The sequence below is a fragment of the Talpa occidentalis genome, unplaced genomic scaffold (genome assembly GCF_014898055.3).
Source record: "Talpa occidentalis isolate TD23 unplaced genomic scaffold, MPIMG_talOcc4v2.1 talOcc4.5, whole genome shotgun sequence".
In the NCBI taxonomy this organism is placed as follows: Eukaryota; Metazoa; Chordata; class Mammalia; order Eulipotyphla; family Talpidae; genus Talpa; species Talpa occidentalis.
The window spans coordinates 49,609,334-49,632,684 of NW_023604861.1; the positions used below are offsets into that span (position 1 = coordinate 49,609,334).

The 23,351-nt window shown below is 36.6% G+C and overlaps 1 protein-coding gene across 2 annotated transcripts in view; it reads left to right on the plus strand.

Moving 5' to 3' along the window:
* The first annotated feature begins 21,752 nt into the window (after positions 1-21,752).
* Positions 21,753-23,351, plus strand: part of RXFP2 (relaxin family peptide receptor 2) — a 57,604-nt gene continuing 56,005 nt past the window's right edge. For both annotated transcript variants that reach the window (XM_037527133.2, XM_037527134.2), the window contains exon 1: positions 21,753-21,930. In XM_037527133.2, coding sequence (XP_037383030.1) covers positions 21,888-21,930 — 43 coding nt within the window. In that variant the 5' untranslated portion in view covers positions 21,753-21,887. The remainder of the gene's footprint in view (positions 21,931-23,351) is intronic.

A 23,351-nucleotide genomic window follows, 5' to 3' on the forward strand; every position in this document is an offset into this window, starting at 1 on the left:
TGATATTTTAGTGTATGTCTCAGCATAGATTAACTATTATTGATTAACATTGACTGAGGAGGGTTACTCTCAGGATAATATGTGCCATGATTCCATTTGTATGGAGTAAAAGAATGGGCAAAATTAGTGCATGACTTTGGAAGTCAGGATGGTGGTTGCCCTTAATATGGTGGGTATTAGTAGTAGGAGGGAGACATAGGAGTTGGGGAGAGAGGGTTGAGGAGCCTTCTGGTGCAGTGTTCTGTTTCATGATCTGTATGTAGATCACACAAGTGTATTCACTATGTGAAACGTATTCACCTGTATGATTGAGACTTCTTTGTATGCTATACTTCAATTATATTTACAAAAATAAAATAAATTATAATAAAACTAACTCTGAATGACCTTTCTTTCTATTTTTTCCACTGCAATAAATAATTGCAAGACCTTGCTCCTTGACTACAAAGTTCTGGAGGATTTAAACAGATGTCTTTTGTTTTTCTAACATCCAATCAATCAGAGATTCCCAAGCACTCAAGTCTGTAAATTGTATCTGGCCTTTACTTAATCAATAAATTGGACCAATGATGACTGATCCAATCCAGGAAATCTGAAGCTGCTTCCCTATCTTTAGACTCTTCCATTTGAAAGACTCAATTAGGGACTCAATTCTGTCCCTAAGAAGTGATAATGTGACCAATCATACACCTCAGGCAATCTAAATTACAGTGCATGGGTTTCATCATTAGTCTGGACTTCTATATTGCCAAGTAGTCCAGATGTTTTTCCATGTTTAGGATTAAAAGTTGTAATGTTTTCTACATAATAAAATGTAATTGATTCCATTTGAGCAAAACATTATGGACCAGCCCCTGCAAGGTGGTTGGAGCATTTTTATCCAGAAAGGAAATGCATTAAAGTCACAAAATTCCCCTGGAGCAATGGTCGTGTTGGCCCTGTTTTCTGGCCCCACTTCTACTTTCCAGAATCCTTCTGTTACATCTGTATCTAAGATCACCTTAGCAGATCCTAATGTTCTTCCATGCAATAAGTTCTCAACGTGGAAGAGCCATGTGGCTCATTAGGAGCATCTGTTCCCTGTCATTATTTCTAGTGGGTTGGCTGCTCTGGGCTAGAAATCAAACCCACTACAAGTGTCTAAGCTTTCAAGCTAGAAAAATAGCTCCCAAATATCAGCATGCCAACTCCTCTCTAAATATTATACAGAGTTCTTCATTCCCTCATGAATTCGTTGTTTCAGTCCCTCCACAAAAATTAACTAATCATCTACTGTATTCCAGCATGTTATAGGCACTAGGAACAAATAATGAATCAAAATGTCTGATCTTGACTTTACGGAACCTCTATTCTCAGATGGAAGACTTTCAACAAATAAATATACAGTAGATCCTCAAATAATGTCCTTTTTTAAAATAACATTGTTAAGAAAGGAAAATCTATTCCCAGCAAAGCCACTCTGGCTGGAGTTGGCATGTTCTCCCATGTCTGTGTGTGGTTTCCCTGGATACTCCAGCTACTTCTCACGTTAGGTTCAGTAGTGTGTCTAAATTGTCCCAGTGTATGGGACTATACCCAAGACGATAAAGCATACATTGTATAAAAATGAAGAATGATGGAAAAAATATATAAAATTTTAAAAAAGCAATTTAATTAATAATAAAAAAGGTGCAAATAAAAAAATATCTTAATTGTAGTTGTAGAAATAAAACTCATAAAATCATATACTTAAAAAAATAAGGGCTTCCCCTGGTGGCACAGCAGTTGAGCGCTGTGCTGCAAAGATGCCCGCAGTCTCTGCAGCGCCGGTTCGATCCCTAGCGAGGGTCCCACATGGCACGACAGACCTCTCCTGCTGCGCCTGCTGCTCCCCTCAACAGTGTATTTCTTCATCAGTCTGCCTATTCTGTTCCCCGCTCTGGCTCTGGTGAATTCTCTCACCCTCCTGTGCTTCTGACTATACCCAGTGCTTATATAAATAAATAAATAAATCTTTAAAAAGAAATAAATAAATAATTTGTCCCAGTATGAGTGAGTGTGTGTGTGTGTGTGTGTGTGTGAACATGTGTATGATGCATCCTGCAAAGAAAGGGCATCTTGTTCAGAGTTGGGTCCTCCCCTGCACCCTGAGCTGCTAGGCAAGGCTTCCGGGACCCTGATCTGGAATAAATGAGTTGGAAAATAAATGAATGAATACAAATTATTGTAAAATAAAAAAGTGCAAGGTGTACACTAATCACAGAAATGAACAAAAAACAGTGAAATAGTAAAGTGCTCAGGGAACCCACCTTATTGTTTTTGAACTGCATGAGAGTAGGAGGTGTACCTTATAATTTTCACTTTGATAATATTTATTCCTTGATTTAACCCTGTAGCAATGAGTCCTTAATGTGCACTGTGCACCGCTGAGTGTGGTCCCAAAAAAAAAAAAGTGTGACATTAGAGACAAATCTAGAAGCTTTAAAGAGGTTTAATGACAAATAGCAAGATGTGGATATTGGGCTACCAACGACTAGGAACAATAAATTAGCATAAGTGATGAAAAGATTAAAGCTTTTATTCAAAGAGCTCAAACACCTTTGGCTGATACAAAATTAATTCAGAATAAAAATAGCCTAATGGAAAATATGACAAGACTTTGAAATATCTGGATAGAGGACATGCACCAGCATAACAGTCAGTAGTGGCCATACACATGAAAACTTTAAGTTTATTTGAAGGTCTAGTGACAAAACAGCATTCTGGTGCTAGTAGCAAGTCATTCTTCATGGCAAGTCATGGTGGATTTTAGGCGTCTTAACATTCCAAACAGCATAACATACAAATAACCTTGAGTCTGCAAGTGCCGACAATGAGGCCACAGTTGCTTGCCCAGCTTTACCAGAAAAATTATTGACCATTGAGGATGCACTACTGCAGCAAATTTCCAACATAATGCCAAAAAGAACTAATATCTATAAAGATGAAATGACAGCACAAGCTTTCAAGGCTGCCAAGAAGCCTCTGACTCTCCTGTATGGGGTAATGCTTCAGGAGACCTGAAGTTCATCCCACTGGCTGCTTATCCTCTGGTATAACTCTCTCAATAGCTATAATGGACTGCTGTTAACCTCATTTTACTGTATTTGACAGTCAAATTAAAAAGGGTAGATAACCAGAACAGTGTTCCAAGGACCATTTTCTTCATGCTTCTCACTAGTCATCAAAGAATATTGTCAGGCTAAGCACCTTGAAAATAAACCTGTGTTTCTTCTGGACAGTTCTCTAGATCACCCACTTACCCTGGATAACTTAACAGATAATGTTCAAGTCACTTTTCTGCCTCCAAATGCAGTCAGCTTGAATAAACCTATAGATCAGAAGTGTTGTAGCAACATTCAAAGCCCATTATTTTTGGTTCCCTTTAAGCAAAGGTGAGGCTGAACTCACTGTACAGGAATGTGAGCATGGCTACCATGTAGTGAATGCTTTTAACTATTGGGTGGAGGAAGTGAAAACAACCACAGTGAATCTTGTCTGGAGTAAAATCTATCTAGGCTGCATTGCAGATATCTGGGGTTTCAGCAGTCATTAGAGAAAATTTATTGGGAGATTCTTGGGATGTCATATTAGGCTGAATTTAATGAAATAATTGATGATTTGGTGGAGTCACTTGAATCAGATGGTGAAGATTAGCTAATGAAGATTTCATGATGCTGCAGCAAGAACATAGTAAAGAGGTACAGATGAAACTGAGGCTGCAGAAGCACCACAAATCTTAATGACCAAAGGTTTGTCTAAGGTTCTTTAGTTGTCAGAATAGAGCAATGGACATTTTCGTAAAGAAGACCAAAAGGGGGTTCAGAAGCAAACAGGGTGGATACAATCCTACAGGGAATTATGCAAACAGGAGAATAAAACATACATGACAAGCTTTGGGTGTGTGTTTTAAAACCCCAGTTAATCAAGGAGCAGTTGCGGCAACATCACCCCCATCAACATCAACATACCCTTTCATTCCAATGTCGGCCACAGCACACCCCTTAGGAATTTCTTGCAATGTTCTGTGATGACAATAACCAAGCTGCTTCTGTGCCATTGAGAATTAGTATTAGGAGCTAGACTCACCACCACCACCACAACCAAGCTCACTCAATGATTCACCAAAAATCGGGTAAATAATAATCGTACTTGTTCTTATTAATTTCCATAAGTATATGTATAGTTCCTACTTCAATGTTTAATATTAGAAGGACTTTGAAGTCTTTATCTAGAAGTTTTGCTCACTATTGGAACTTAACTTGTCTATATCAATTTACTTATGATGGAGTTGGAGTTTCAAAGTCGTAGTTTCAAAGAACCTATGGATGATATTAAGTGAGGAATTGCCATATAATATATGATTGCAGGCAGAGGTAGGACTACCCTCCCCCCAGCAGAGTGGGGTTAGGGGTAGCAGTGGAGTTTGGTATTTGGTGTAACCTGGTCAGAAAGTCCTCTCTCTTCATGAATCTGAGTGAAATGAAACTCTGTTCCACACTATGGAGAGAATGGTGAGCTCTGAGGGAGAAGTGATTTCACATGATCAGTTTTGTATACCAGTGTTCAACCTATCCGCCTCCTCAATTATTCCCAAATTTTACCCTATGAAATAGTATATAATCACATGTTCTTTATCCTCTTCTTGGGAATTTGCTTCCAAAATGGATTTTCCTTCTTACTCAAAGGTACCATTTCCAGAACCTGGTCATCGAAAGAGTAGAGTTGGGAAAGTCAGTAAAGACCCCTTCATTAGTGACTGTGAGTCTTCATTTGATGGCAAGATTGAACACTCAAGACATGAGACTGGAGACACCCACCCTTTAAGGATCAGAACTCAAAACAAGCTCCTTCTGCATTGCTGCGGTAAGTACCTAATGGATGTGCCAGGAATGAAACCAGGGTCAAGCATCAGCCCTGGCCCAGATGCTGACTCTGCCAACCTCAAGTAATCTGACCTCTGTGTGCCTCAGTGTGCCTAAAATGGAATTTTATTATTCCCATTTTATATATGAGGAAGCCTCAGTTTCCTCATATCTAAAACAGGAACAATATAGTTTCCACATCTGAGCTTGTGAGATCACCTTAGTTAATATAAATGCTTAAAAACATGTGTAGCATGTAAAATCTTCATAAATTTTTTTTTATCATGATTCTTCTCCTGTCCTGACTGTCTTGAACACGGCTGCAAAAACATATATTTCTTTAATAATGGTTTTCTGACTATATGAGTAATACATGCTCATTGTAAAAAAAAAAAAAAGGAAAATACAGAAATGTATATTTGAAAAAAAATGTAATTTTTAATGTCATCACCCCTTCAGTTATAGTTTCAGTTATTTCTTTCTAGTTTTTCTTCCATGCACCTGTATGCACTCTTAATTTTTTTAAAAAGTTATTTATGCATACAAGAACTGGGGTACTGGTCAGATGTGCGGGGGTGAGAGGATTCACCAGAGACAGAGTAGGGAACAGAACAGGTAGATTGACTGAAATACACTGCTGGGCAAGTCAGGAGAGGTCTGCTGCGCCATGTAGGTTGTACCCAGGCCGACTAGGGATCAAACTCATGCTACATGGCTGCGGATAGCTTCATAGGTTGCGTCTTAACCCCTTGCGCCACCAGGGAGGCCCTACACTCTTATTTTTTAAAATAAGGTCACACTAATTAAAACACATTTAACCTTTTTTCCCACTTAACATGCTTGCTGAGCATTTTCCATATTCATATTCTTTCATTAACGTATTTTTTGATAATTGTATAATTCCCTCACCATATATTCACAATAGTATCTACTTCATAAGATTGTCATGAATAAATAAATCTATAAAATATATAGAATTAAAACACTGTAGTAAATAGAACAGCATCATATTTTACAGATTAAGATTACAAAAATTTACCTAAAATAATGATGATACTGAAACCATGTGGTTTTTTTTTATTTTACTTATTTATCAAAGTAGCATTATTTTACATCCTTGTTAGTGTTTTGACCATGTCAGGCTCCCCCGTCAGGTGCCGGGCGCCGTCTCATCCTTTCAGGAACCCTGACACGACATTTTGCCGGAGGCTGGTCCCCGGCAGTCAGGTGTGGTCACCATAACACTCCTACCCAGGGGAGCACCCATAGTTCTCCTCCTTCCCTCATTGCCACCCTTCTCCTCCCGCCTCCCCTTCTGGATGCCTCCAATCTATGGTCAGCTTTCAAGGTTAGTTTTAATGTTTGTCTTTGTCTGACCCTTTGCTCAGACCACACTTGGAGTGGTTTAACATATTTCCAGTTATAACCAGACATTTTGTTTCTGAGGAGTACAGAAAACACCCCTCGTCAGTCTGTTTATTTGTACGCCTGATTTTGGTTGTGTGACTGGAAGGAGATGTTTAGCCTGGATAGGGACTTGGGGCGGGGGGCGGGGAGAAGGAGATGGGGAAGGAAGAGTTCGCGAGGAGTCAATTACTACATGGCCCGCAGGAACTGGGTGTGAGCTCTGTAATTGAAAGGAAGAAGTCATGAGAGATGGTGTGAGTTCTTGGTGGTGTGAGTTCACAAGTTGATTGAATTGTTTCCACCAGAAGAGACCCTGGGCACAGGTATGGTTTCTCTGAAAAGAGAGATCCATGTGGGCACGTAGCTCTGGAGTGTTTTCTTCTCCTGGCATCTCTGCGGAGCACAGCTCAGTAGGAGATCCCTGATAGTGCCATGCAAAGCCTTGGAAGGCTAGCAAACCACTGTGCCCTCACAGTGGCTTCTTCAGCTATGGACATGGTGAAAATCCTGTGTTTTCTTAGGAAATTGAACTTTAAAAGCACAGGTGCCAAAGAAAAAGAGAGCAGGATGTCTGTCTTACCAACATGGGCCACTCAAGAGACAACACCAGTCTGAAGCCAGTATCTCATTTTCCACAGAACCTACCTATTATAGGCTGAATTGTGTTCCCTAAAATTCATATGGTGAGGTTCTATTCCCCAGTACTTCATAATTTTTAATGTCATCGCCCCTTCAGTTATAATTTCGGTTATTTCTTTCTAGTTTTTCTTCCATGCACCTGTTTACACTCTTCCATGACTATTTGGGATAGGGTGTTCTAAGAGATAATTAAGTTAAAAGTGAGGACATTTGAGTTCAGAGCACTTAATGTAGTTACAATTAAGAATCCTTTAATAGGGGCTTTCCCTGGTGGTGCAGGCTGTTGAGCGCAGCGCTGTGAAGCTGTCAGCAGCCTCTGCAGCACAGCTTTGATCCTGGCTGGCTGGTGAGCTACCCACATGGTGCAGCATACCTCTCCTGTCTCGCCCACTGCTCCCCTCAGCAGTGTATTTCAGTCAGTCTGCCTGTTGTGTTCCCTGCTGTTTCTGGTGAATCCTCTCACCCTCCTGTGCGTATGGTCTGTACCCCAGTTCTTGTATGCATGAATAAATAAATCTTTTTTTTTAAAGATCCTTTAGTAGCACAGAGCTGTCTTGATTTATGTAATATGGTTATGCAGTGTGAACCAGGATGCTATCTTCTTAGAATGTACCTCTCTTTTCATAAGTCAAAAGTGAAAATGACTACTTCAGCCCTCATTTCTTAAAATCCCTTTTGGTACTTTTGTACCAATGATATTCAGTTTATCAAGTAATTATAAGCAATATAACAATGTTTTCTATTAAGAAATTGTGATATTAAACTGAAATCAATCAAGTTTTAAGATAATCTTTTTCTTTTGAGAACACTAAAATAGTAAATTTATCAATTTACTTAAGGATTACACTAATCCTAAACTTCTTTGTAGCAAAGACATTTTAGTTCTTTTTTGAACTACAGCCATTTGAATCTAAATCTCTTTGAGTTCCATGTTGTACTAATTTATATGAGTGAGCAGCCAGAGAGAAGGAAAATGAGAAATAGAGAGGTCACAGGAGATGGAGGGAGATACTGAGTAAAGAGAAATCGTACCTGAGGAAAATCACCCATTTACTTCCTCAGCAAGTGTTTATTGAAGGCCTCTCTGTGCTTGGACTATGCACAAAAGAAGGAAAGAAAAGAAGGAAAGAGTGGGGGGAAAAAAGGAGAGAAAGTCTGTTGTTTGCTAGAGAGAGGATGTCCAAGGTTAACTGCTGTTCTCTACAGCTAGTCCATCTGAAGTCTGTTGAGTTAAAATCTAAAGTTCACAGTTCACTGCAGCTCATCATTAAACCTTCACAGACGCTCTCTGAAATGGAGTAATTCAAGCAATAAAGTCATACTGGGTCTGCAGAAGCCCTTGCCAGGCCAGCCTACACTCACACAGGGGATATTTGCCAAGATTGAGATGAACCAGAACTATGAGGCAAATTTGGCCCAAGGGCTGGAGGTTTACCAAGTCCAGAAAACCCGATATGTTTTTCCAACTTATACTCTGCATTATGTGGTCATATCCAGAGTTCAAAGATTCATGAAAAAATTAACATAATCAAGAGTTACATTTTAATACAATGTCAGCCTATTTCTCTTCTAAAAGAGACATTAAGTGAAAAGTGTTTGCTAAACATGAAATATATAATTGAAGCTTGTTATAAAAACGAATAAAATCTAAATTTACTGAAATTAGTCATTTAATAGCTTTTAAACAGCAGAGCTAGGTGAAGATATGCTAACAAAAGACACTCAGTGTTTGTTTCAATAAGGGAGGTATCTGGTTTATTCAATGACCAGGACTTTTCTGAATTGTTGAAACTAATTTGCTCTCTCAATCCCTTCAGACTCTATCAGGTTTTCTGTCTCCCATACCCCCACTCTTTTATTAGTTTTCTGTTAGCATTAGCTTCCAAAAAGGATTAGAAAACATGTCTGTCTGTAAAATATATTCTGCATTAAAATGTCACTGAAAGAATCAAAGTTGCAACTTGCTAATTGGGCACTTATGTTCTGAAAACTTCTCATTATTTATCATTGAGACTTATGGGTTAAAATGAGAAAGGATTTACTTGTACATTTTTAATTATTTTCTTGAGTTCTATTTCCCTTTTGTGAAATTATCTCACAAAAACTGTGAAATCATTGTTTATATAAATTATTTTGGATTTGCTGTATTGTAAAACATATTTCTTGATATTTGAGGCCCAAACATTTTCTAGAGAAATGTATTTCTGGTTTTAGAATAAAAATTAATGGGTCTTAAAAAAACAAACAATGGGTCTTATATTAACTGAATGGAAATAGGTATATGTTGTCAGGAAAGCAATTATTTCAAGACTGTGACAAGTTAAGAATTTAGTGTTTGGGAAAGATTTTTGGACAAAACAACTCCCACTGTAACTCTGTTATGTAGTTAGGACTCTATAATAAAACAGAACTCAACTAGTGACTCTGGATTTACCTACTGCCAACCTGTCTTGTGAGGACTTTGCTGGGCAAAGTAGGTGGGAAGCTTTCACCTTCTGCATGAGAGTTGCTTTTTGAGATAAATTATATAAAAAGCATTGTAAACACTTTCCTCCTTAAAAATACTCTTTCCAAGCCTCCCCGGTGGTGTAGTGGCTTGAGCACAGCGCTGTGAAGCTGTCCACAGCCTCTGCAGTGCCAGATCGATTCCCGACCGGCCTGGGAGATTCCCATATGGTACAGCAGATCTCTCCTGTTGCAGCCACTGCTCCCCTCAGCAGTGTATTTCGGTCCTTCTGCCTGTTCTGTTCCCCACTTTGTCTCTGGTTAATTCTCTCACCTTCCTGCGCCTCTGATTTGTACCCCAGTGCTTGTATAAATAAATAAATCTTAAAAAATATATATACTCTTTCCACTTACTATTGGGGACTATAATTTCTCACAATACAACAATACAAAATATGGAAGTGACAGGTTTTTCAATTAATGTAATTTAACACATCATATATATGTATATAACAAGGGCTATGTTAAGAATTCAGGACAAAAGATATAAAAGGCACAGTCTTTGCTACTTAATATAGTGATGAAATGAATATACCAAAAAAAAATTACAATATAAAAAGCACTCTGGAAATTTTCTTTTTTTTTTTATAATAAATTTTATTGTTATATTCCCCATACAATTGCAACCCCCTTATTTTGACCCCAATCTCTCCCCTCCCGCCCTCTACCCCCCATAGAGTGTCTCTGGTTCATAGTTTTTTGTTGATTTTGATTTTCACTTTCTTATAGTTATTCATTTTCCTAGTCCCTTATTTAAGTTTTCTAGATTCCTGCTATGAGTGAGACCATCCGGTATTTTTCTTTTTCTTTCTGGCTTATTTCGCTGAGCATGATCCCTTCCAGCGCCATCCATGTTGCTGCAAATTGCATGTGTTTATCTTTTTTGAATGCTGAGTAATATTCCATGGTATATATGTACCACATCTTCTTGATCCAGTCATCCATTTTTGGGCATTTGGGCTGTTTCCAAAGCTTAGCTATTGTAAATAGTGCTGCTGTAAACATAGGGGTGCAGGTGCTCTTTGGAATCGATGTTTCTGTGTCCTTTGGGTAAATACCTAGGAGTGGAATTGCTGGATCATATGGAAGCTCTATGTTTAGTAGGTCCAGAAATCTCCACACAGCTCTCCATAGTGGTTGAACCAGTTTGCACGCCCACCAACAGTGCAGAAGAGTTCCTTTTTCTCCACACCCTCGCCAACATTTGTTGTTGCTAGTTTTTTAATATGTGCCATTCTCACTGGTGTGAGATGGTATCTCATGGTAGTTTTCATCTGCATTTCCCTGATTACAAGTGATGTTGAACATTTTTTCATATGCCTGTTGGCCATTTGCATTTCTTCTTCAGAGGAGTTTCTTTTTAGCTCCTCTGCCCATTTTTTGACTGGATTATTTTCTTTGTTGTTGTTGAGTCTCATCAGCTCTTTGCAGATTTTTGTGATCAGTCCTTTATCGTTAGTGTTGTGTGCAAAAATGTTCTTCCAGTTGGTGGGGTTTCTCTTTGTTTTTGTTATTGTCTCTTTTGCTGTGCAGAAGCTCTTTAATTTGATGTAGTCCCAGCTGTTTATCTTTGCCTTCACTCTCACTGCTTTGGGTGATGTGTCTGTAAAGATGTCTTTGATGTGCATATCATGTAGTGTTTGGCCTATATTTCCTTCTATGTATTTTATGGTTTCAGGTCTTATATCTAGTTCTTTAATCCATTTTGAGTTGATTTTTGTGTATGGTGTGAGGTAGTGGTCAAGATTCATTCTTTTGCATGTAGCTACCCAGTTTTCCCAGCACCATTTATTGAACAAACTTTCTTTGCTCCAATGCATAGTCTTTGCTCCTTTGTCAAAGATTAGTTGACCATAAATCTGTGGATTTATTTCTGGATTTTCTATTCGATTCCATTGGTCTGTATGTCTGTTCTTGTTCCAATAACATGCAGTTTTGATGATTATGGCTTTGTAGTATAGTTTGAAATCTGGGAGTGTGATGCCTCCATTCCCTTTTTTTTTTTTTCAGGAGAGCTTTGGCTATTCGGGGTTTTTTGTGATTCCATATGAATTTCATCAATAATTGTTCTATTTCTTTGAAGAATGACATTGAAATTTTGATTGGAATAGCATTGAATCTGTAGATTGCTTTTGGTAGGACGGCAATTTTAATAATGTTTATTCTTCCAATCCATGAGCAGGGGTCTGGAAGTTTTCTTAAGGACTGAAAGCTAAGGTAGGACATTTCAGAGATTGCAAAGTGACCACTGCAATATCCCTTCTTTCCATCCTTCTTGGTAACATAATCCTGCTTTTCAACTTGCACATTGCCACCTGGAATGAAAGACTACATGTCCATTTCTCTCTTGTGGCCATGTTGCGGCCATGTTGGGAAGCCCACATGGAAAAGACCTCCAAGAGGCCTCCAGCAGCTGGGGACAGCCTCGGAGGGCAGAAGGCATCCTCCAGAGACAACCAATAACAAGTCCAAGTTGGAGCCTCCCTGGTGGCACAGGAGATTAAGTCTCAGCACTATGAAGCTACCCGCAGCCAATGCAGCATGATTTCCATCCCCACTGGCCAGGGAGGTGACCCACATGGCACAGCAGACCTCTCCTGACTCGCCCGCTTCTCCCCTCAGCAATGTATTTCAGTCAATCTGCCTGTTCTGTTCCCCACTCAGTCTCTGGTGAATCCTCTTACCCTTCACACCTCTGGCTTACACTCTGGGCTTACACCCCAGTTCTTCTTCTATGCATAAATAAATAAATCTTCAAAAAATTGGAAAAAAAAAACAAGTCCAAGTTCTCAGTCCTACAACTTCAAGGAAATGAATTCTGAATAACCTGAGTGATTTTGGAGGTAGATTCTTCACAGCCAAAACTCCAGATCAGAAATGATCTCAACACTTTGATTACAGACTTGGGAGACACTGACCAAAGGCTCCAACTTTGCTGAAACTAGAATCCTGACCCACAAAAAATGAGATAACAAATGCAAATGATTCCAAGTTGCTAAGTTTGTAGTAACTGCCTACACAGAAATAGATAACTAATATACTTATTTGGGGTAACTTAGTTCCTTCCAGTTTAAAACATTGAATTTTTTCTATTATTATGATGGCATTTGATTTATAATTAGAAAGTCTTTCCCCAAACCATGGGTAAAAAAGAATTCATCCAAGATTTCTTCTTTACCTTTACATCTCTGTATGTTTGCGGTTTATTTATGTGTTTGGTATAAGATATAGATCTTGTTTTATCTTTTCCCAAGTTGCTTATCTATTCTCTGATATCTTTCTTCTTTCTTGGTTCCATCTTCCCTACATCTGCTTGACAGCTCTTCCTAAAATATAGCTTCCCCCACACTTTTCTACTCAGTGGCCACAAGCAGTTTGTCTCTTGCGGCATCAAGTCGAAGGGTTTCATGCCAGCATATCAGAGTTCTCCATAATATACACTAGGTAACATATTCGGTTTTATCTTCATGATGAAAGCCGCCACACTTAGATGCCAGAGTTAAAATTTATGTGTGCTTATGACATGTATACAATTTGCAAAATTATATTGAAGCCAAATTGGTATATAAATTTTTAGTGTACAAACCTACAACTCAATAAAGTGATTTAAATATATATCCATTTTGTATATAACTCATTCTTGTTTATATTGGATATAATAAAAAATGATTTAAAATTACTTTATCCTTAAAAGACAGTGTTTTACAAAGTACTCAATTCAAACCATGACCTCATCTAAGATCCAGAAGGTCTGTCCTGGTTTTATAAATCATGTATCTCCATTTCATATGAAACACAGAGTTGCCTGTAATGTTTCCATTTTTTAGGACTATTCCTACATGCATCTGTATCTAGAAATTTCATATATTGATACATCTGGCAATAGCTATAATAATTATAATTTTGAACAGTGCTTAATAGTTACCTCAATCATTTCAGATTCATGTATGAAAAACTTCAATAATTTTAAAAAACTTAAGGTAATCATTGAAGAACATAAAAATGAGAAAATGATACTAGAGCTCTGCTATAGCAAAGTCCCTTAGTAAATGCTTCTTTTTTTTCCTTTCACTTTTTGTATTTTATTTTATTTTTAAACAATATTTGCTTTCCCCCCACCCCCTCAGATTGAGTCCCCATAGAATTTCCTTCCCAAAGGTACCCAAGCACCATCACCACAGTCCCCTGTGCTCCTCCCTCCCTCCCTCTGATCCCTCTCCCTCCTCCCCTGCAGGATGTCTCTGATTTATAGTTGTCTGTTTTTGCTTTGTTGTGTTTTGTAATGTCATTTTTTTTTTACGCTGATGTCTTATTTGGTTCCCCTATATTCCTGTTGTAAGTGAAACCATCTGATATTTTTCCTTTTCCTTCTGGCTTATTTCACTGAGCATAAATCCTTCTAGCTCCATCCATGTTGCTGTGAATGACATGAGTTTATTTTTTTGATTGCTGAATAATATTCCACTGTCTATATATACTACATGTTCTTGATCCAGTCATTTATTTTTTGGCATTTGGGTTATTTCCAGGTTTTACCTATTGTAAATAATGCTGCAATAAACATAGGGGTACAGGTGTTCTTTTGAATCACTGTTTTTGTATCCTTTGGGTAGATCTCTAGGAGTGGAATTGCCTGGTTGCATGGTAGCTCCATTTTTAGTAGACTGAGGAACCTCCAGACAGCTTTCCATAGTGGTTGGACCAGTTTGCACTCCCACCAGCAATGTAGGAGAGTTCCTTTTTCACCACATCCTTGCCAACATTTGTTGTTGCTTGTTTTTTTTGATGTGTGCCATTCTTACTGGTGTAAGGTGGTATCTCAGTGTGGTTTTGATTTGCATTTCCCTGATTATAAGGGATGTTGAACATTTTCATATTCCTGTTGGCCATTTGCATTTCCTCTTTGGAGAAATGTCTTTTAAATTCTTCTGCCCATTTCTTGACTGGATTGTTTATTTTGATTTTGTTGAGCCTTGTGAGTTCTTTGTAAATCTTTGTGATCAGTCCCTTATCAGTTGAATGGAGTGCAAAGATTTTTTCCCAATCAGTGGGGTGTCTCTCTGTTTTGGTTAATGTCTCTTTTGCTGTACAGAAGCTTTTCAGTTTGATGTAATTCCAGGTGTTTATCTTTGCCTGCACTATCACTGTTTTGGGTGATGCATCTTTAAAGATGTTTCTGAGATGTATGTCTTGTAGTGTTTTAGTAAATGTTTCTTGAGCACAAAAGTCATGTGGTGTCATAGTAGAATGATGATATCATCTTTGGCATTCATCAAAAACCAGCAGCCAAGCCATTCCTGGAAACTGGATGTTTATTGTTGAGCCATGGATTGTTGCTCTGTTAACTGAATATAATCCTGCCTGGTGTGGTTATGTGACTTCCTGAGTAACTAGTTGTTAATTGTCTCACATAGAAAAATAACACTGCTAGGACAGAGGTGAACAAAACCTTTAATTATTAGCATATTCCTGCAAGAAAAACTTCCTCATTCTGAGAATTTGTTACTGGCCCCTGGGGCTAAACTTACCCTGACTGGTATTTTCCCTACTTGAAATCATTTGTCCAATGAAATGAAACCAAGTTCATGCCAGCGAGCAGAACTGTTATTCACTGATAAAGAGATGGAAAAGGGTGAGCTCTTGCTTAAAAGACAACTTCTCCTTCATCACTGGGATGCTGGGTCCCTTATGGAAGAAGAGTTGCTCATTAAGGCCTGGGAAGGGGTTCCATTGGCCATGCACAGATGATTTTTCCTGCTCAGCACTTCTGTACGTTTCTTTTTGTAACTGCCACCCCATTGCCATCTTGGAGGTGCCTGATCTGGTCCTACACTCACTGGCATCCTGCCTTAGCTCCTGTGAGCAAGCACGATAGCTTGGAGAGTAGGTGGGCCTTCTTGCCCTAGGATGCTTTCCAAGAAAAAATATCATATACATATTTATATGTGTTACATACACTCATACACACACATACAATTCTGGAATTCACCCTTTCTTCTCCATGGTTTACCCTAAGTATGGCTATGACAATAGGAAATTTTTCTTAATTGTTCTCCATTATACATGTTCACTCCCTAAGTATTTATCATTAATTGTTCTAGCGTCACCAACCTAGTAGCCATATGTTCCTTTCCTTTCCCAGTTCATTTTTGCCCTGCTCCTGTTTATCTTTTATTGTTGACAAAAACAGAAAACCAGGCAAAACTGACTGAAGCAAAGGTGGAGCTAGAAGTAACGCAACGGTTAAACTATAGCCTTATTAGTAAGAAGCACTCACACCAATGTTGTGTCAGATCCATTTGAGTCCAAACTTTGAAGACAAATGGGCATGAATGCAGTTATTGGGGAACCCTGCCTACTTCTCTAAAATCCTCTTTTTAAAAAAAGATTTATTTATACAAGGACCGGGGTACAGGCCAGATGCGCGGGAGGGTGAGAGGATCCACCAGAGACAGAGCAGGGAACAGAACAGGCAGACTGACGAAATACACTGCTGAGGGGAGCAGCAGGCATGACAGGAGAGATCTGCTGTGCCATGTGGGACCCTCGCCAGCCAGCCGGGATCGAACTGGCACTGCAGAGGCTGTGGACAGCTTCACATTGCCGCGCTCAACCACCTGGGCCACCAGGGGAGACCCTCTAAAATCCTCTTCAGTCTCTCATTTCTTAGTTCTCCCCCATCCATGTAAGTTCCTGCTTCTCCCCAATTCAGGGAGATGCCTTTGATGCGGTACACCACTATTTCCTCATATTTGTGAGCTTCTGATTAAATCTGATTTCCTTCCACCAACTTGTTTTTTAAATTTTGGCTTATAAGTCATGAGTAACCAGACCCCAAATTCCAGTAACACTGCTGCTTAGTTCTGTTCTTTTGGCATATTCAGTTTTCAAATACCATACTATGATGATATGTCCTTTTCATCACCCGTCTTCCTAAGTCATTAACAACCTACCTAGATTATATCTAAATCTGAATATAGATATTATGGTTAAAATGAACATCAAGGATAGATTTTGATATACAAAAATTGGGGTTTATCTGCTGCCTACAGAGATACATGGAAAGGGAAGAAAGAACAGATTCTGCCAGCTGTGCTGTGTGATAGTTTTAAGAACTCTGGGTCACTACTGATACCAGCAACTGAAATAATTCTCTCTCCAATACCTCAACCTTTATCCAAGCTGTCTTCCTGAGTCTCTAGTCTTAGATCCTCATTGGAGCTCAGCATACTTTAAAAAAAAACAAAACTGAAGAAGTCATCATTTAGGCACCTGCCTCAAAGACAGTTTTGTGATTTGATACAAGATTGCAGTTGTTTCTAGTCCTGTGCTTGGAAATGTGTAGCTATTTGAGCTCATCAACTTGATTTAGAAATTAACAGCCACATCATATCCCATGAATATATAACACTTTTATATATTTTCACAACTTAGTATGTCATCTCAATCATTTGTTAGCTCTCTGTGCCTTGAATATCCTTCTGAGATGTAAAAACATCATTTTGATTAAGATATAGCTAGTTTCCTGCATATGTGCTTAGATTATGCATATGTGCATATAATTACTTATATAACCTCAGCTACTACTACCTCAGCTACTACTTGTGTTATTGCAATTTTTCTGAGCTTTTACTTTGGTTTACCCCAATGGGGCACATGTATTTTAGTCACATAATGAATGTTCATTAGCTGGTAATCTGATATTAGCTCTAAAACTTTGCGTACCTTATAATTTTAATGGCTTTTTAAAAAAACTTCTAATATGATGTGATATATAGCACATAACCTATAAAAGGGAAGGTGGGTTATGTAATCCTATTATAGTGAGTAGGATTATTGGGGACAATAAGATAATGTACCACAGAAATCTCTGATATGCCTTTTGAGTATTTATCCTGCTTTGATCTGGATGCATGTGTGTGAACAGTATGCTTGATTTCCTGCTCCCTTTAGTGCTACTTGAATATGTCTTAATAGCACTGTGAGAATGGTCGACAGCCGTTTCACCTCTCAATCCATTACTCAACTTGGAAAGGTTTTGCCTAATGGTTTTTCAAATTCAGATTGTACCCAACGAATTCAGATTTTAACCCAACGAAAAGAAGACCCCAGATACAAGCGGGCAGGACAACTGCTGTAACTGCACTTTTAGTATACCTTCTGCTTGACTTTATTTCATACTCTCTTTAAAAGATAGTTTTCCTGGGTACACAGTCTTTGGTTGCCAGTTACTTTGCTCTCTGAACTTTGAGTGCTCTTGCCATTACTCTGGCTTCTATCCTTGAAGAGAAAAGGCTGCTAGCATTCTGATTTTCCTTTGTATGTGATCTGTCCCTTCTCTCTGGCTTCCTTTAAGACCTTCACTATATATTTGGTATTATACAATTTTAATACCAATGTCCAGAGGTGGATTTAGTTTTATTTATACTGCCTACTTGATTTTTTTTCCCTATACCTGTAAACTTTATACTTTATTATTCCTAGAAAATACTGTCATTTCTCAGATATTGTCTCTTCTTCATTTTCACAATTCTTTCCTTGTGTGACTCTAATTGGCTATGCTGAAACTTGTCATGCTTTCTTCCAAATCTCTTAACATTAATTTTTTTCATTCCCTATTTATCTGTACTACCATCCATATAATTTCTTCACCTCCAACTTGTAACATTTTTTTCTCTATTGTATGTCAATGAGTATCTTACCCAACCATTTGAGTTTTTAATTCCTCAAACTACCAAAGTTTCTAAATTTTATTTCTAAAAACCAAGTTCATTTCTAAAAATTCTCTTTGCTTCTTTAGAGTGGTTTCTTATTTCCTACTCATTTTTGCAATGCCATTTCTCGTTCTTTAAACATATTATAGTTCATAACTGTTAACTTCCAAATTTGAAGTGCTTGGGATTATAACTCTATGGATTTTTTTTTTCTGCTGACACTCACCCAAGTGATGTTTGACAATGAGCCAATTTTTGTTTGACGTTAATCGGGTAAAACCTAACGATCTAAATTTAGATTTTTTTTACGATGTTTCTCATGGAGGCCGCTAGAGGGCGCTCCTTTGACAATGCTCCACTTAATCCTTTGAAAAGATTGTGGTTGACTCAGACTTTGACACCCAGGGCGTGGCATACAAGTTACAGTGCTGACATTCACATTTGTTTGCAGGGGCATCCTGCTGTTTATATATTTTCTTCATGTTCCTCATTACTGTTTCAGCTTTGTTTCTGTTTTGTCCCGTGTTTTTCCTTTAGAATTAATTCTTCTCATCTCAAAGACTCCAGAAATGCAACAAAAATTGTTTTATGCAAAAGCAATTATTTTCAAGCAAGATGGCCTTTCAGAGTATCTAATCTACCATGCTGCCAGTAGTGGATGCGCAATGATATTTTTTACTCTGTGTTTATAGCTATGCTCCTAGTATAGCTATACTATATATCTTGAAATTCCCAGATAAATGGAGCATGGCTTACATTATTTTAAACAGAACATCACAGCTTTCACACTGGAGGTGGACATTATTGCTCAAAATGGACTCGAGTGGTTTGCTTAACTGACTGACACACTATGTTAATGAGATCATGTGATTCAGCTAGATTTCTTCTGCCTGCATGGTGCAAATAAACCTGCTCCCACTGCTATAAAGGTTGCTCAAAATATCAACCTTGGTGAAGGATGATTTAATGATAAAATCTCATTTAGAAAACTAACATGATTAAAATAAAAAAACATTTAGCTAGTATGGCTGAATCAATAAGGTTTTATTTTAACTTATTTTACAATAAGGAGACTACTTGCATGAAATTGCCATTGTTGGCCTGCTAGCGTGAACTTGAAATTCTTGTATTTACCATTCTATAATTTGTATTTTTGAGGAAAGCCCTTACTTATTAACACAATGTATTCATTATATATCATTAGGTCCTTTTTCATCAAAACAGAAAATGATACTACACAGTTAATTGATGAAGTTTAGTTTATAGAAGCGAAAGGCATTTATAAGCTTATACTGGCATTAAGTTGAGTGGATATTTAGTCAATAGCTTGATTGAAAACAATGTGACAAGACAGTGAATTGCAGCCTATATGAAAAACAATCACAATTGTGAAAATGTATTAAAATCAGGGATTTCTGACAATATCTAAATAAATTCAAAATGACAAAAATTTACACTTAACAATGGCTTCTAAGACATGAATAACAGTTACCGTAGAACCTAAAAATAATGACACTCCCAAAACACACACACATGGAACTAGGTAATTAGTACTTTCAATAAATAAGCTCCCTTGAATTTGCTCAAATTATATTGACTTGTGCTGCAGAGTAAATATTATATTTACATGAGCTTTTAACTATGAGAGCTACGCACAGGAGACAAAGAAAGGATTGAGTTGATTAAGGCAAGAATTAATAAAAATAAAATTATATAAATTTATATTCAGACATGAATCAGTTTGTGTGAGTCTCCCTCTCAGCTCTTCATGAAGCACTCTGGAGCTTCCTTACCCACTATGCCTCTCAGGGAAGAGTAAATGCAATCATTCTTATTTAAACACAGACATTATATCTTTGGGTATATTTCAACTATTTCAATGTCTGTTCAAAAGGCTGGGTGTTAATGCTGGATAAATCAAAGCTAAACTTATTTAATAAAATACTTATCAATACTTGCACTTTCTGCTTGAAAAACCAATAATGAGTCAAAGGTGTTATTAACTATTCTTTATAATTACGCAGTTTCAAATTTTTGGCATGAACATTTCAAAGATTAACTTTGAAAAGCTTAATTAATAGAAAGGGACATTTCAACATTTTAGCAACTTTAATCTATTTTTAATGTTTAATCTTCACAAAGAAACATAAACTGGTTTCTTTGAGATCTTGACATTTATTTTTTCCCCACCAAATTGCATTTTTATGGAACATGTATTTAAACCTCACACAGACTTATGATGGGCAGTTTAATTGCACTTAAAAATTCATGCTCAAGATTTCAGTACCAGAAACTAACATCTATCATCTTAGTAGCAAGACACATTATGTAAGAAAAACTGACCACCCCGATTTTTTTTAAGTGAATAAGGCATTTACCTAAAAAGACCTCGAGGCTAGTGAAGGAAAAAAGGAGCTTCGAATGTAAAAAAAAAAAATAAAAGTTGAAATGTATCTTCTCATCTTTTACTTTATTCTCTTTGTTGCCATCTCTTTTAGTTTCAAAAATCATATGAGAAGATATCTAAAAGTATCTGGAAAGAGTCTTGGGGCATTCAGTTCACTTCTTTAATGAAAAAAGAACTAACTACATTATATGATAAATAAAATATTTTCTTTTTCAAATTCCATTTGAGTTCTTGTTCTATCAAAAGCTGGAAAAAGCAATGAAAGAAGAATGAAAACTCCATTTTTTGTGATTTGCGATGACAACAGTATCCCAGTATAGTTTTTCAAATATTAAGACACAATTAATAACCAAATATAAAGAATCTGTATCATTCAGTTACAAAATCCTCTGCTCAAATCGGGATTACAAGTTGTTTTCTATCTCTACGTGGACCTTTTCCAGTTAGTAAAATATATACTCTGGCATTGAAATTCTACTATGTCCTTTTGGAGAAATATTTATGATTATGTTAGGATCAATTTCGCTCAAATGTCCTTTTCTACACTCTAACTTGCACTCACTGTGCTGTTTTAAAGTCTGCTTTCAGGATATAAGAACGAAATTACAATTAATGTTTCATAATAGGTGTGCAACACAGATTGAAAAAATTAAAGTTACTTTAAAAAAGGAGTATGATTGTAGAGGAAGTAAATGAAGCTTAAAATATTGTATAAATGTCTTACAATAACTATTCGCGCAAGACCATATATTTTAATTATTACCATCTTTCTGTGAGTCATTTGAACATTTTTGAGTGCATCTGAATAGAAATAGGTGTTCATGTATTTGCCATTAAGTAGCTTTTGCTCACTTGCTTATTGCATAAACAAAATGCTTGTAAAGAGTTTTATCATCTGTTCTATGTAAATATATACCCCTACATATATAAGATTTTCTTTACATGTTTGGATTTAAATAAGAACAAATTGCACTACCTGCTTTGACAGAGGAAATTTTGATTAAAAAAGTCTCTTATCTAAAAATACCAATATCTCATTATAGCTCTGTGTACATACTATAAGAAATTAATGACCAAGAATTCAATAGTAGATTTAAAAAGAGACAAAAAGAAAGAACAAAAAGAGATAGGCTGCGTAGTGACTAAAGATCATCTCCTTTCATGCCAGTAAAGTCCAAGCTGTGAGCATGCTCAGGCACATGGGAGGCGCCGAAGTTGCTATATCAGAACTTCTTCTCTGGTATAAGGAGGATACGTCTAATAACTCAATTGCTGTAAACCTATTGTTATTTTTCTGGTATTAAACATCTCTTCAGTCTCAGATTGATTGCAATGTTCCTTCTACTTCACCTCATCGTTCTGATAGATGCCAAAGGTAAGGCTGCTGCTTTCTTGCTTAAATGAGTGTAATTCAAAAAGAATATGACATTTCTAATTAGTTCTATCATATTTATAATAGACTCATGGCAGTGTTTGATTCATTGCATCCACTTTGCACTTTCACTGTAGTTATCACTACTTGCTCAGGGTCCCATGCTAGTAATTTCTATATTCCACAAATATTTCATGAAAACTTGCTTTTATATGTGAGTAAAATTACAGATATTTCTTAAAAAAACAATGTTAAATACCAATTATAGTAGGGAGGATATTTTTAGTGTTTGTTTTAAAAAGCATAACAAATTAATGAATTAAAAATTTGTTTTACTAAATTTCAACCTGTTGAAATAGGTTCATAAAATTTATGTAATTGTTGGTGTTTCATTGTTAACATAGGTTCTGTAAACTAAACTGGGAACTGTAAAACCACAGACAAATCTAAAAATCAGCATCAATCCCTATGAGCAGAGTTATCTAAAATGGAATTATTAAAAATGTACAGAATTGTCCTATTTAGATAATTTTCTGCCTTTAATTTTGAAATATTTGTATTTCAGTCAAGCTGCTAATTTTTAAGTTAGTGGCGTTTTTATTGTAAAGCTGAGAAAAAATTAATTTCATTTGGTTTCAAAGAAAGAAGTAGACTTTCTTTCATACCCAAGACTTGTTGGATTTATTATCATAATTATTATTCAAAAACAAATACATAGTTTTTATTAAGAAGTTTTTGATAAAACCCTTATATAAAAGTTAGAGTTTGAAATTACTTTTATTTTCTGTAAGATTCTGTAAAATTTTTATGAAATGAATAAACTGAAATGAATAAACTTCAACTGAAGTTTTTAATCCTGACATAAAATGCATTACTGATGAATAATTATTTTAAAACCTCTAACAAGTAAAAGATTTAAATATTAGTTTGAATTTGAAATAGCAAAACCTTTTCTTTATTTTAAAATACTATTCTAATACACAGCATGATTTTTTTTGTTGTATTTTACTCTCTTAAACATTAAAACTTTAATATTATCTAAGGACAAACAGTATATAAACTGATTTTGCATGAAATTCAGTTGTGGAAAGCAGTCTGTTTCTTTGATTTTCAGAAGTTCATGTCTTATGCACATTTATAACATTCAATCTTAAATAATTTTTAAGAATTGACAATTTTAAAAGTAGGCTCTTGGGTGCAACACACTTCATGGAGATCATCTGTGCCCTTAGATAATTCTTTAACATACAACAATATAACTATAGTTAGACAACTTTACTATTGGACTACTTTTACTTGTAGTAATGCACCTAATTAATTTTGCTTAGAAAAACAAAAACCTTTATGAGATGATAAACAGCTACTAAAGTAATGTTTTAGGATTTACCATAATATAATGGTTTTCTTTAACTTAAAAAATAAGG